Genomic DNA, 15301 nt, shown 5'->3' with positions numbered 1-15301 from the left:
GTACACTGGATAGCTGTTTCTCAAAGGGTTTAATAGAAGGAAAGAAGTTAAAGGGACTACATATTCAAAGGTCCAATTTCTGATACTACCCTATGAAAATATTTGCTCTGTGTGCCCTGCTGCAGCTGCTACATTTGGCTCCAGATTCACTTTTTGGCTCCTACGCCTCTCGAGATGTGTTAATGTAGACAGGCATTAAAAAACTTTGGTCAACCAACCAGCAGTATGCCTGCTATGTCGTATGAAATGCGTGGAAGGAGAGGAACCGACTGTCTGTTACATATAGATAGAAAACAAAGCTCTGACGTGACCTCGGGTCAGCCAGCCTGACGGTCAGAGAAACGGAAACGTGCTGGATTGTGGATCTCTGAGCTGCACGTCAAAGATGCACCTATGCACAGATCAAATCTCAAAAGTGCAATGTACCTCATATACATGTTGATGCGAAGCGCCGCCAGAGCAAACTTTTCCACTTCATTTGCAGAGGTGTTTTTATTTTGGAATGTGTATTTATTGTTTGCAGTGTATGTATGTATGTGTGTATGTATGTGTGTGTGTGTATGTATATATTAGGGGTGCAACGATACTCGTATTGAACCGTTCGATACAGTGCTTTCGGTTCGGTACGCATATGTATCGAACAATACAACATTTGTAATTTATTTTATCAACTTTCCTTCTGACGATGCTGTCTGTGTTGAGCGCTCAGTGAATCTGCGTTCGACTACTCCGCCTAGGCTGCACTGTCCAGCGCAGATCCACTGAGCGCTCAACACAGACAGCATCGTCAGAAGGAAGAGCGCAGGGCAAGCTAGCGAGACAGAAGTTAAGCTCTCCTTGCAACATGGCAAATTGAACCTCCCCCATCCTCATTCAGATCTGGCGTTTGGAATTATTTTGGTTTTCATGAAGGAGGACGAGGAGGAACAGAGAGTCCAAGGTCCTCACTTAGTCTGGTTTACGCAAACACTGCCCTCTGTAAAGCTAAGCGTTCGCAAGCTCGGCGCAGGAGAACCAAGGAGAAGGAGGAAGAAGAAGATGATGATGTGAAGTTGAGAGTTGTTTGCCCCGGCGCTTGGGGGTCCCTCGATGTTTGCCATCGTAACTTACGAATGTGGGTTGGGGTGGTGAAATACCCCATCGCGATTACTAAGGGGTTGGCAAATACCCCCGAGGCGATGAGACAGGGGTAGCGAAATACCCTAATGCGAATAATGCGGGGTAGCAAAATGCCCCACCGCGACATCGGTAAAGGTAGCGATATACGAGTTACTAAGTGTGTCGGGGTTGCGGACAAATAGCCAGCCAAAAAGACAGACAGGAGCGCACACCACCGACAAGGACATGTCCCGCACCAGGCCGTGAGAGCCGAGGAGGGATTCAGGCGTAGCAGCTTCAACAGCATCAACATCTGTGTCAGCATCGCAAACCTCTCGGGGAAACCGCGGATTCTTTAGCGGAAGAAACTTAGGTGCATCGAGCACTGCTGCTGCTGCTCCTGCTACTCTAGGGCCCTTGCCCTTCGTCCCGTTTCGCGACAATACCCCCACCCTCCCTCACTGAGCCTCTGCACAAGGTCTAGCTGTCCTGCGGCCCGCGAGGGCGGGGTGGGGGTCCGCGTGTTATTATCCCAATAATAAGGGTTGTTACATCAAGCCAAACCTTTGTAAGCAAAGACCATCAAACTCAGAAGTGAGTGGTTGTTAAATGGGACAGTGTAGCCTGCAACAGGGATATTTTGGACAGCATTGTTTGACAGAGACAGGAGGATTTTTTATATCTATATTAATAATGCAGTATAGCCTACATTAAATATATTATGTATAACCCAGCTGAATGAAAAACAGTGCTTCAATAAAATTTCAAGGCACATGTATTCCAGTTTCAGATCCTAGTTGTATCACTTTATACCATCTTCTAGACTACATTGAATATCTTTTAGATCTATAAATGATATTGCAAGTATTATGTTTGAAAGTTTTAGTAATAGATAATAATAATAGATAATTTAAGTAATGTGAAAAAACATGATCAACCTGACAAGAAGTGTAGCCAAAATGTCTGTATCGCCCCCTGGTGTCTGACTGAGCTATATGTCATACCTCACCCACCACACCCAACCTTCATGTTAGCAGATCGGACAGGAGCAGCTAGAGAAGACATGCTAAGAGGAGAAAAGCACAGTCAGAGTCAGCATGTAGTGCATTGTGGAAAAGATCTGATTGGCCATGTTTTCATCATTCATCAATGCAATGATCCCAAACACACTGCCTAAAAGCATAGCTGGATAGGAAAAGACACAATGGATATCAGTTATGGACTGCCTCCCGGCAGGCCAGACCACAACATTATTGAAGCAGTGTGGGATTATCAGAGAACAGAACAAAAGGCAAAAATATCCAAAGAAGAGTTTTGAATGTTCTTCAGGAAACCTGGAGAACTATTCCTGCCGACTGCCTAAAGAAATGACAAGAAAGCTGCCTGCGAGAGCTCAGGCTGTGTTTAAGGATAAAGCTGGTCACATTAATTTCCCTAATTTCTTTCGGGATTAATAAAGTATTCTGATTCTGATAAATGTTGACTTTGAAGCTCATTAGAACAGTACAAACTCTGTTCCCCCCCCTATTTCCTGTATTTATCTTTGTTTTTTAAGGGGTTGCTCATGACCTTTGGACATTACTATAGCTATCAAAAGAACATCCTGGAGTGCCCTCCCTCTTTCTCTCAGCTCATTTCAGCACAGATTTTCACTGGACCACCAGGGGGAGCAACATGTACTGATAGAGAACTATTCCTGAGAGCTGAGAGCACCGATGTGGCTGATTCAGGTCAGTGTTACGGTACAGTGATGCAGAATGAAGTCACAGCTCACACAGAGTCTGGGAAAGGCAAGCGTCAGTGTTTTTGTCCCGTGCCTGATATTACCATCATTTTACCATGTGACAGTTTGACATGAAAACATTATGATGCCATATCCAAAAGATAATTTTGAGTTACTGCAGTTGCAGGAAGCTGGTGCTAAAGCAGACCTGTAAGCAGAGACGGACACAAGGTGAGAGTGTTTTGATAAGTTTTATTTTACTAAAAAAAAAAAATGGGGAGAAAGTTCACATTAACATTTAGCCTCAATATTACAGTATATTGAAATTCTTCTCAAAGGAAGTAAAATACAACATTTTATTTTCTTTTAACCTTATATTAAAAATATCAAATAGTACTCATCTAGCAGTGCTTGCAGTATTTTAAGATATGCTGCAGGCTTGATAGCAGAAAGGTTGGCTTTATACAGAGCACAGAGGGTTTTCTTTTATGCAGTTATGTATTTATTTACTTTTTTTTCTTTGCTTTGCAGAGACAGCCTACCTTTTTGTTATCTGGCCTAGTTTGATTGACAAGCTGAACATGCAATGAGGGCAACTACACAAAATCATCCTACAGATTATACCGGTGCAGTAAGACACTTGGAACAGGCTTGCAATGCAACAACAAAAAAAACAAACAAACCAAAAAAGCTAAATGTTCCATTCGTTGTGTTCTGTCCAAACAACCGTCATGTCACACAGGGTGCCCTCGCTCCTCTACAAAGTGATCTGAAATGAATTCTGGGTGTATTTTCAGTACAGCTTACCAACCATGGACATGGTGAATAAGAAAAGTAGACTAAAAAATAACATCACTACCTGAATAAACTTCAAAAAACACACTCCTTAGAGCATTTCTCTAGTTGCACAGAACTGTACAGGCACACGTATTATATATATTTAAAATAAATAGGGCTAATTTGGCCGAGACTCAGTGAGGAGGGCACTTCTCTCTTGCTTGTCAGTACAGAGAAAGGGAAAAGAAAAATTCCAGCCATTTACTGGGACGGCCGTTTTCTATAATTCTTGTGTTCCCTTAAACACACAAGTACACACACACATCATGTACATCCACACTGTCATTCAGACACATTGGCCTCCTCCTACCCCCCCACCCCCCCACACACACACAGAAAGCCCAGGGAAGGAAACAAAAATCAGGTGCTAAACATTATTCCAAAACATGTAAATGCCTTTATTTGTGGAATGCCTCTGACCAAGAAAACAAAAACAGAAAGTAGAGTTTGAGTCGACTGGTTTTTCAAATCATCAAACCAGAACTTGGCAAAGGGATGACAACACCCCACACGCCGAGGCATGATCCTGTGCCACTGCGCCAGGCTGTGGCCTCCAGACCCTTGTCCCCTCCCATTTTCCCCACAGTGGTCCCATAACTCCCTGTCTTCTTGCCAGTGGGAAGCGGCTGGGCTCTCCTCACGTTTACAGGACACGACACATGACTATTAAGACGCCCCGGAAATCTCCTTCACGTGCCCGGCTCCATCTCCTCACAGGACTGGGTGTGGTAGGGTCGGGTGGATGTGGGGTTTAAACGGAAGGGAGATGTGGAAGGGGAGGGCTGGGGGATTGGGGGGCTGTACAGTTGAGACGAGCTGCCTGCTGTGGGCGAGGGAGAGCTGAGGCAGGATTACTGACTGCTGGGGACCAATGTTTGTATGGAGTCTCTCTCTCTCACTCTTTCGTCTCCAGGTGAAGCCCTGTGGGAGGTGGCCGGGGATTAAACATCGGTGGAGAAGTAGAGTGTGTTTCGCTTCAGCTCAGCATAGGAGATGGGAGGATGCTGCAGGTAGTAGAGCAGCACCTGGACCTAAGAGAGGAGAAAACAAGGCTGTATGAGTACAGCTTCTGCTGGAACAATTTGCGCTTGGATGAGGGTGAAAATGATCATTCTGGATTTTGTGACAGAAACATTACAACCAACATTTTTTTTTTTTATATGGAAGCAGATATGGCTCATGAGCTGGCTGCTGTGATGTGCTTTGCTTTAAAATATCTGAATTTTTACATTTATTTTTACATTTTTACAATTTACAGGGCAGACAAATTGCTGCTGACCTAAAATGAGTAAGGGAAGGTTGTGGCAGTAAGCCATGGACAGAAAGTCACCTTTGACCATTATTAAAAAGAAAATCAGCTTCATAAACATAGATGAATCAATCAATCTAATGTTCTTCCTCTCTCTGCTCCACAAATTCCCCTTAATCTCCGCTTTAATAACCAGTTTTATCATAAGGGCACATGTCTGGTTAATGCTGTCGCAGCTCATCAGGAAAATCACCTCCTAGCGAGAATGTTGCCACTTTGCTAGGTGGAGGGTCTCTAATTAAAAAAACAAAATAAAAAAATACAAAGGAATCCATCACTAATTCACCCAGATTATACTTAGATTACATGCAGGATGAAGCACTGGCCTCATCTGTCTGACGTGTTGTATTCTTAATGCAGTAAACATTTAGACTTTAAATAAGCCTCAGTGCAAACACTGGGCTTCACTGTAATGGACAGATGGGACCGTGCATGTGCACTCTGCCCCCATTTATGATGATTTACTCTGGATGTTGTTTATTCTGCCAAGCGGAGCTATTTGTGAACAGGAAACATCTCTTTGCAGAGATGAATGGATAGCCTGCAGTCTAAATACAGCTGGGGTGGGGTGGGTGGGGGTCAGTGACATTGGTCACTGGGTGATGTGGGAGTGAAATTCATCTGCAGATCACAAGCAGCAGCTGTGATACGCACATACGCACCAATTTAACATCGACCTCTTGTACCTGCTAGGCCAATTGATTTTTTTTTTATCTCAATTAACAAAATGCAGCTTTGTATTCAACTTTCAAAAACATCCATGCACCTGTGCCATGACGTCATGTGACCAGATGTCAGAAGCGGAGGTGATGTGCTGTCCCTTCGCGCTCTCTGACTCTGAGGGCCTGAGCAGAGTGGGGCCGAACACGGTGGCCAGGTTATGAAGGGACATCTTGTTGATGGGCTCCTTCTCAGCCACCCTGCAGAAACAACAACCAACAAGCACCGTTAGATTCTCTGTGATGAGCTTAGTCTTATGTATAAAGGTGACTGGAACAGGTTAAACATTTTTGTAAAGAAAAAAGCGAATAAGCACGATTAAAGAATAACAAAAAGTGTGTGTATTTGCGTGTCTGTGTACCGTTTGAGGTGCTCCAGCAGCGTGAGGAAGGTCATGATGTTGGGGTCAGGCAGCGAGCGCAGGAGGTGCATCATGCAGTTCTCCTTGGCTGCTGGGTCTGAGAGAGCTGTGAGAGAGGGAGGAAGAAGATGTCAGATTCAATTATGGCAAGACAGCTTTCTAACAGTCCTCATCTTCTCCAGTTGGTCAACTGTAACTCACTTTGGCAAAAGTCTAAACACACACACTTCCTGGAATGAATGTAAGAGCTCAAAGGTCGCACCTATGCCCTCCATGAAGGCGGGATAGAGGCGGTCAGTGAGGAGAGGCTCCGGCAGCTCCCTGAAGTACAGCTTCAGCGTTCCTGCAATGGCGTTGATGTCCATGTCGCTCAGCATCACCAGGATATCTTTGGTATCTGTAAATCAGACACAAACACTTATCACATTATTCAAGTTTTACACTTGATCTCTGCTTCCTCTGTCTCCAGGACTGAGGTGACCCCGCATGTATTGGTGTTTGACTTTTGTTTATCACATCAGAGTGGATGCTAGGCCCTGCTCAGTCACATCTCAGCGAAGTAAAAGCAGCTGTGACCACGAAGACTCTTATGCAACAGGAGACCTTGAACACGATACAGCTGCTGCTCCTCATCTGTCCTGGATTGCCTGACTGTCAGTTTTCACTAATCCCTCATCTAGAGTGCTAAAGCAAAGACCTCAGTTACTAAAAACCCGGCTGCAGAATTTTTTTACATCTAAAAGCAGCATAAGGTGCTACGTTTTTTGGAAATTACTGAGAAAAAAATGGGGTATGGTGGGATTGTAATGCGGGGGCAGCCGGTTTTGTGTTAAACCTATCGCCTTACTGACTCTCACATGACCCAAGTTCAGGACACATACAATAAAAGCCAAATGATGATTTATTTTTTTGCTGTGTGGATCATTTTATAATGTTTGCCAGTAACATCTGTAACCTGGTTGTTCATACGTGATTCCTGCTGAACAGAGTGAGCGAATTAATCGCTGTGCTGGAAAACAGAGTGAGCCCTGCAGAGTGTCCTCATACAGTCTGTCTGCGGTTTCCTGTCAGTTTCAGCTGTTCGCTGCAGTGAGACCAGTGTTTTTGACAATGTGCAGAGTGCACTGGGCGTCTCACAGATTTTTAAAAGCAAAGTGCAAGAACACAGACAGATGACTCATGTGTTCTGCTGAAAATCAGTATAAGACTTCACTGATACTGAACTATTGTTCTTGTGTCTGTATCTGACCAGCTTCAGAGGAATGTTTTTTTCTTTGTTAAGCCACTTCACACCAATCTGTGAATCACTCAAGCATAAAAAAGGCATCTAACTCAGGGGATGAACCATTGTTGTGTCTACACATAACAGACAACTTAGCAAAGAGTTTATTTTATCTTTGGATCTTTAGGTACTTTGTTGCTAGCTGCATTTGGCAAAACACAATTTGCCCCCATTTCTTTAGTTAATCCATCTACTGTTCACTGAAGCTTCATCAGAAATGGTCTAAGTAGAAGGATGACTGTTGCTGAGGTATGCCAGATTACACAAGAACTGAACTGAAAGTCAGCAGCAACATCTTTAGGACGATGCAATACTATCAGTCATAGACTGGCCTCCCTAGATTGTGGATCTCGACATTACTGAAGCAATGTGGGATCATCCTGTCAGAGAACATCCAAAGAAGAGCTTTGAGTGTCCTTCAAGAAGCCTCTTCCTACTGTTCCTGGGACTTCTTAGAGAAATTACAAAAAGGCAGCTTAAAGTAAGAATTATACAAACTCTGTATTTAGCTGTATCTTTGCCTCTCAATAAATTATTGCTATTTGGAATTTTCCTAGAGCAAAAGAAATGAACTGTGGCTCATGACTTTTGCACAGTAGTGTATAAATCTAAATGTCATTGCACATATTCTGCATCACAGAATCACCTCTACTGCATTGCAAAGAGAAAGAACAATAAACAATATTGTCGTGCAGTAAAGACGATGGGAGGAAGAGCGTGTCACACAGAGACAGTGAATGGAGTCTTACTGGTATCGAATGCTGATTTGAGGGCCTGGATATCAGTGGCCACCCCTGAGATCCTGTAGATTCCCACTTCATCGATCCCTCTCTTCTCCACCTCCTCAATGCACTGACGGACTATGTAAGGCACCTTGGAGCGCTCGCGCCTGTGGACACACACAGCAGTTATTTTCTGATGACTGAACTGGGCTTGCACATCTTCATCACAGGCGCCATGAAAACAGTTGTTTCTTTTCATGAGACGGGAACTTTTCTCATCATCTCACATACACATCAATGAAGGCCTATTCATGAAACTTTCAATGTCTCATTCTATCATTTAGACACATGAGCTCTGAGCCCTTTTCAGTCTCAACAACAGGAACAAGCTTACTTTGTAACAACGTTGATTTTGACTCCAAACACGCCACTCTGTTTTTTGGACGGCGTTCTCTTTAAGCTGAGGTCTCGACTTGTAAACTTCATGGAGAATTCCACTTTAATCTGAGGAGGAACAAACAACATTAAGAAGGCAAAACTGAAACTCTGGGATTGTTACGAGTCACTTTGTGTGCGATGACTAACATCTGTTTTTTTATTAATTTTATTTCTATGTCTGGTTTCTGCTATCTTATTACTAAGTTTATATTTGTATTGTACAGCACTTTGGTCTATTTATAAATAAATGATGATGATGATGATCTTTAAGCTAATCAGTTTAATATATGGAGAAAAAACCTAAAATAAAAGAAAAATTTGTGGAAAAAAGTTTATGGAAAAAAAAATAAATCAAGATTTCCTTTGTATATATTTAGTTATTCTATTCTAAATTCTGTCTGTACAAATCTCCGACCTTGAAGGCTTTATTTACTGGACGAGTCCAAGCTAAAAGTCCCTCTCAGATACTTACCCCATTCATCTCTATGACATCCATGTGCCAGTTCTTGGACTGCACAGTCTGAGGATCCAGCTGAAAGACACAACACAGACAGAAACATGGTTGTTAACATTTTTGAGAAGCCTAAATAAGGACATGACTAAATTCATACTGGGATTTTCCCAGGAACAGAAAAATTGCTTAATCACATCATCAGTGAGCCGTCGCTCCCTTGGACAACTCGACATTTCTCAATACAACACACAGAAAGGAAGAAAAAAAAAAGCCTGGCAACAGTATCTGTACATTTCTTCGAAACCTGCTCACTTAATTCCAGCGTACCCACGGTGGGTGTTGTGACCAAACCGGACTTTGCCACCAGGGAAATTCTTTTCCCACATAAATCCTCAGGAATGTTTGTTCTTGTAGTACGGAGATAGAGTCTGCTTTTATGCTTTAATCTGTCTCTAAATAAAACCTGAGAAAGCCTTAAATTTCCATTCTGAAACAGAAAGTGGTGAAGCAAAAGTAACCGTCCTCGTGTGTTTGACAGAGAAATGCCGATTTAACCTCTTTACATTTCACTAAAGAAGAATCCCAGTAAGACATTCAAGTATGATCTGACACCTTTGGGGTTTTGTAGCTACAGAGAATTAAAACATAATTAAAACAACTGAAAAATATCTCCAAAATTATAACCACATGGAGCTCAACGTTCGGTTTTAGTGGAGGATAAAATAAGGAAACTGGAGACATGACTGCACTACCCGAAGCCCAGGCAAAGTAATGCTTGTAACCCCGGGCTCTAACGTACAATAAACTGAAGGCAGTAAGTTTATCGTCCCACAACTTTTTCGCTTCTGCTGCCCTTGTACGTCTTCAGCAGTCTCTCAGGCGTCGAACGAGGGCTCCAGATTAACTGAGACACTTCTCCTCGTTCACCGCACATATTCTCAAAGCGTGGCTCTCACGTCTCTCAGTGAGGCAGCACAGACAGCTTGTTGTTGTTTTAAGTCTCCTGGAGTCTGCGCCCGCTGTGCGAGGCCACAACAGCTAATGCCTTTTTTATAGTTTCAGCATCTGCACTACTCAGTTATGTCATCGCAACCCTGCACAGCGATGTGCTTAACGTAGAGGAAAATTACTCTTGCTGGGTGAGCGCAGGGGTAGCACGCTCCTCTTATTGTCGGGATTAAAAGTTTTTAGTGAGTGTATTTCATTACCTCGTAAAAAGGCCATTTGGCACCGGTTTCACGCATTCCTATTATCGCTAAAGCCTGTTTTCCCAGCAGTGTTTGGGCTTCAGACGAAGGACAGGTAATCACTGCAATCGGGGCTTTACACAGCAACTGCCGAGAAGGGAACCGGGCAAAGATCCAAGGCTCACTGATGACGCCTCTTTAAGCCCCCCTGGAGTAAACTAATTGAAAAAAATAAAAAGAAATATCCTACCCATTTCCTCCTTATTACTCTGCTCATTTCTAAAAATCCTAATTAAAAATGAATGTACTCAAATAGGGTTGTAAAAACAAAAAGGGTCCATTACAGCCATTTGTATACTCAGTGACCCTGTCCAAGCCTGTATCCACAACTGGGCCGTTTATTAAAAAATAGCTGAGAGGAACTTGCTCCCCCACTCGCCTGCTTCCCTGAGAAATGAGTTTGAGAGGAGGCCTGCATGAAGCAAGCTTTCATTTACTTTATAGTATTTCATTCAGAATAAAGCACAAAATGTCAGCAGGAGGGATTGCACTGCAAGACGCGGTTTGTGACTTAGCGGAGGATGAGTTCAGTCAGCTGGTCTAACAGCAGAGGGAGGATTTAAGGTTTTATTCCGAGTGACAGCTCGCAGTCAGGGAACCTTCAGGAAGATGGCAGGAGGTAACAGAGCTGAGACTTGATATGAGAGACGTAAAGAAGAAAAAAGACGTTTGCTCCCATATAAAAGAACCCAGCTTTTATATGGGAGCAAGTGTGCGCACCGAGTATGAGGTACAGCCGGTTTACTTCCATCCGGCCGTATATGTGCACGTCCCACTAACTCTGTACTCTGTGTGCTTAAACACACTAACCCTCATTTATCTGCTCTCCTGCATGTTTGAGCGTATTGAAATGAACATAACGGGAAGCATGCGGCCGCCGTGTGATTCGGTCCATTTGCAGAAACCTACAGAAAAGTCACGGTTGATTTGAGTATCCTTTTTCCTGCATGTTGCTGGACTCTAGGTCAGTCATGCAGAATACAGGCTTTGATATCATGACTAAGAGTCTCCAAATAAAGAAGCAGGCAGACATGAGCCGGGACGTACATGCAGTTTGAACAGAGTACAGGCTGTGCTCTACTCAGACTGATCTACAAGATCAAAGCTGATAAGTCATTCTTTTGTGCTACTAAATGGTTTCTTTTACACCGACAGGGCAGAATGTGGTTATCAGTCACACAGTATTACTCAGACTTGTACTCTGGATTTCAGTTTTACATTTCAAGAAAAAAAAATAAAATCTTGTTCCCGCCCAGTTTTGAACCGGGGACCTTTTGCGTGTTAGGCGAACGTGATAATGACTACACTACGGGAACTAACTGAGAGCCCTCCCCCCTCCCCTCTGGAAATATAATCCCGCCCTCCACCCTGCTGTGGATCTGAGACTGACAGCAACAACACAGGGGCAATCAAGGGTCTGCATCCCCTATGGAGCTGCACAAGCCTCAACACATGCAGCGCTACAAAGAATCTTGATGCATCGGTGTACATCATCCACGATGTTCTCTGTGCACAGGGATCCCTCTTTCCTGTCCACAGGAAAACTATACATGAAAGCATTTTCATCTGACAAGCGTGACCGATGCGGGTCTGTGAAAGGACAGTTGTTTGCAAAACTACGTTTCAGTTAAGTGCAAAAAGAAAATCTTGCTCAGATGTGCAAATTTGTCACCAATATGAACATTTAGTATCACATGCTGCTCAGATTTAGTACAACTAAAGAGCAGTGTTTGGACACTTGTTTGTTTTGTGTGATTATAAATTTATGTAAAAGCAAGAGCTGAATAATGCAGACCAAAGAGAAGGAAAACAGCGGCAGAAGCCTGAACCAAACAGTCAGGTACAAAGTGATGTGTAAAGCCAAACTAATGAAATCTCTATAGACTTAATTAGCTTATTGTTGCTGTGCTTGGAGAGGTAATGCGTGCTGGCGACAACACAGCAAAAAGCATAACTTGATCTTTTGATATGCTAAATTAATGAATCGCTGTTTAATTTGTCCTTTGTGTTTCATCACACTTTTTCACCACTGCTTCTCTGCCTGATTAAATATTCATTCAGCTGCAGAAAGCTTTTTATTAGTCCTTTAATTAGAACGTGGTGCTAACTGCGCGGCTCCTTGGATTTAGCAGGATTACAGGAACCGTGTGCACAGTGACTGAACCTTCATTTCATTTTTTTTCTTTTTAATTTCCAGCTAACACATCCTGCAGCAGCAAAGTTGCTCCTGCTCCATAAGCAACAGGACTATTTTTGGATTCATGAACCATAATGTTTATATGACTCTTTACTCAACAGCTGCTGATGTCAACGAGGCCATGGGAGGTCTTTGACTCGGTTGCCATGTTGCCTTCTGCCCTCTCTTCCTAGTTTGGGCCAATCGGCAGGGATTTTCAACTGAATGAGAGTTGTGATTTGCAGACTAGTCTTTTATCTCTGCCAGCAGTGTGTGATTCTCATCCAGCCCCTGTAAGCAGCGACACACAGATGAGTACTACACTTACGCAACACCATCCTTGCCTGCAGCAGAGCGGAGCACTGATACTGAAACGCAGAAAAACATAAAGGGGTGAAATATTCCTTTAATATTCAGAGTCAAAAACAAACACCTCCTTTATTTTCCTTAAAATACCCATATGATCAGTTTTTTATGATTTCTTCATTGTGCTGCAGCATGAACGTGCTCAGGAAAAGACCGAAATCTCTTCAAATTCACGTGATTTCAGGAACTTTGTTATTGACCAGTGTCATCTCTCGTTTCCACATGGAGGAGAGACACAGTCAAAGACTACTTTGTTTCATTTACTTTGACATTTTATCATTTAAATGCACCGTTCCCACCATCCAAAGTCTGTCAACTGTAGCCATGGCAACTAACCTCCCAGCTAATGTGAAAAAAAGAACTGGAGTAAGATTCAACTGAGCAACTATGCGAGTTTGTTTTCCTGATTATTTAGTAACTTTTCATCGCATTACTTTTGCTGCTCAGGCTCACAGCATGTGCTTTATGTTTACCAGCAGTGACAAATACACTTTTAGTGACCATATCTTTATAGATACCTGCATGCAAGGGGCAAAAATAAAGTGCACAACACTACTGTGTTTAATAGCACATCCCCAAAATCTCACTCCGTAATTAGATGATTAATGCCTTTGTGTCACTGTAAGGAGATTAAAGGCTATTTGCATGCTGGCTGCTGCACAGCCAGAAGCAAGGGGGTCACTGTGGGCATCAACCTGAGAATGCTTTACTGACCTGCCACTCCCCTCCTGGAGCCCATTAACCAATCACAGATCTTGCACACAGGGGGGGATGAATTGGGGCCAATAAAGGGCCATGCCCTCCGGTGGAGACAGGAGGAGATTTATGTGGCCTATATAAAAAGGCCATTAGGGGAGTAGATGGCATTTTAGGCACACAGAAAGGATGAAATGCTAATATCTCGTCTGCACCAATCAACATACTAAAATGGAGAGTATAATTTCCATATGGGAGCTGAAATGCTGCAAGGGTAAGAGGTAGGATGAGCGAGTGGGAGGGAAGATGATAATGGTCGGATGCGATTCTCCTCGATGGCTTAGTCTGCATTGTTCTCTGCACTAAGCTGGCTAAAAGTCCACAAAAAGGAGGGAAAAACAGAACACAACGCAAAAGCTACAACCCCACATCCCAGCCTCAAGGCTATTTGCTCCTTTGTTGCGACACATCAAATATATTGTGTCTAGTTCTACACCAATTAGCGTTTTCCAGCCAGCTTTCCATCTCATCACACTGTGTCTTAATTAGGCGCTGCTTCCAGCTCACGTAGGGAGCACAATTCCCTGGTGTACTTCCGTGCCCTCACCTATCCTTTTCATTCCTCTAAACACCCAGTAAATAACATGATGCATGCCACAGATGCACAGACAGAAACAAGCCCTAAAGTCTGCTTTTCCTGGCCCCAACAATTATGATTCAAATTTCTAAACGCATATCTGCATGATTTAATTTTAAAAGCATGCACAACAGAGTGCACACACACACTGCTTAACCAAAAACTAAGAATGAACCCTTTACAGAAAACAGAACTATTCAAAAAATCCATGCGTGCCTCCGCTGTGTTATGGTTTTAGATAATATCAGTGGATAGTTAAACATCATCGAGAGCAATCCCCAGCATGTTGCAATGAAACACATGACCGAGGGAAAGAAAGGGGGGGACTGTAGAAAGACTGATAGGATCAAAAGGCAACCAAGCTTGGAAAAATGACAACACAAGCTCACTCAAAAAAAAAAAAAAGAAAGAAAAAGTGACAAGAATTAAAGGATGAACCTTACAGAGCAGATGGGTGAACAGGGATTTCGGCACGGTGTGAGTGCAGGGTGGCAAGATACCAAAAAGACTTATTGCCAAAGCTGAGAAATTTGGACAGCAGTGAGACAAAGGGACTTCCTCCTCTAATGCCTTGACATTAACACGGTGGTACCTGTGTACAGAGAAATAATGTATGTAATCACTGTTTTATTCCGCTCAGTATAAAAGAGTGGTCAGCTTTCCTCAGGCTCGTGCTGAATAATGGAAAACATGGAAGCAAAGGTCAGCCTAAATCTGACTCTTTGTTATGAACACGGTTATGATGCACACAAATTACAGCTCAAAACGCTGTTGATGCTGAAGAAGAGGAGGGCTGTGCAAGAACGTGGTCACCCCCTCCAGATAAATAAATACCTAAAAATTCCTCAGCTTATGTCTGCATTACTCTGTTTCAGCTGTGTGTGCAGAGGTGTGCACTGAATCACAGAACCTTTGCTGCTCAGCCAAAAGAGTCACAAACCAGAAACTGCATTTAAACAACGTCGCAACACCACGAAAGGCCAGTTGCAGACACTACAAAGAAAGGGATAATAACTGGCTGCATACCAAAACGACATCATGCAAACATTCCAGATGTGTGTCTCAGAGACAATATGGAGTAATATGACACTTAATAAACAGAAGAAGAAAAAATCGTTGCTTTAAATGCCAAAGAGGCGTCATTATCACAACTGAACAGCAGAGGGAGCCATTCTGATCGTCAAACAACATGACAAGCTGCCTTTTAGTCATCACTAGTAGCTTTTTTTTAATTT

The 15301-nt window shown here is 43.0% G+C and overlaps 1 protein-coding gene across 3 annotated transcripts in view; it reads right to left on the bottom strand.

The window, feature by feature from the left end:
* Positions 1 to 3966: 3966 nt before the first annotated feature.
* The window catches only part of abr (ABR activator of RhoGEF and GTPase), a 119201-nt gene continuing 107866 nt past the window's right edge, over positions 3967 to 15301 (bottom strand). For all 3 annotated transcript variants that reach the window (XM_085288598.1, XM_085288600.1, XM_085288599.1), the window contains exons 17-23: positions 8963 to 9022; positions 8447 to 8556; positions 8080 to 8219; positions 6311 to 6445; positions 6049 to 6154; positions 5734 to 5887; positions 3967 to 4689 (exon numbers count right to left, since the gene is read on the bottom strand). In XM_085288598.1, the coding sequence (XP_085144724.1) occupies positions 4600 to 4689; positions 5734 to 5887; positions 6049 to 6154; positions 6311 to 6445; positions 8080 to 8219; positions 8447 to 8556; positions 8963 to 9022 (795 nt within the window). In that variant the 3' untranslated portion in view covers positions 3967 to 4599. The remainder of the gene's footprint in view (positions 4690 to 5733; positions 5888 to 6048; positions 6155 to 6310; positions 6446 to 8079; positions 8220 to 8446; positions 8557 to 8962; positions 9023 to 15301) is intronic.

The sequence above is a fragment of the Mchenga conophoros genome, linkage group LG10 (genome assembly GCF_057382185.1).
Source record: "Mchenga conophoros isolate Kocher_MC1m ecotype Shallow Benthic linkage group LG10, M_conophoros_male_GT1.1, whole genome shotgun sequence".
In the NCBI taxonomy this organism is placed as follows: Eukaryota; Metazoa; Chordata; class Actinopteri; order Cichliformes; family Cichlidae; genus Mchenga; species Mchenga conophoros.
Note: the sequence above shows the minus strand (reverse complement) of the source record. Positions and strands in the feature narration are given on the sequence as shown.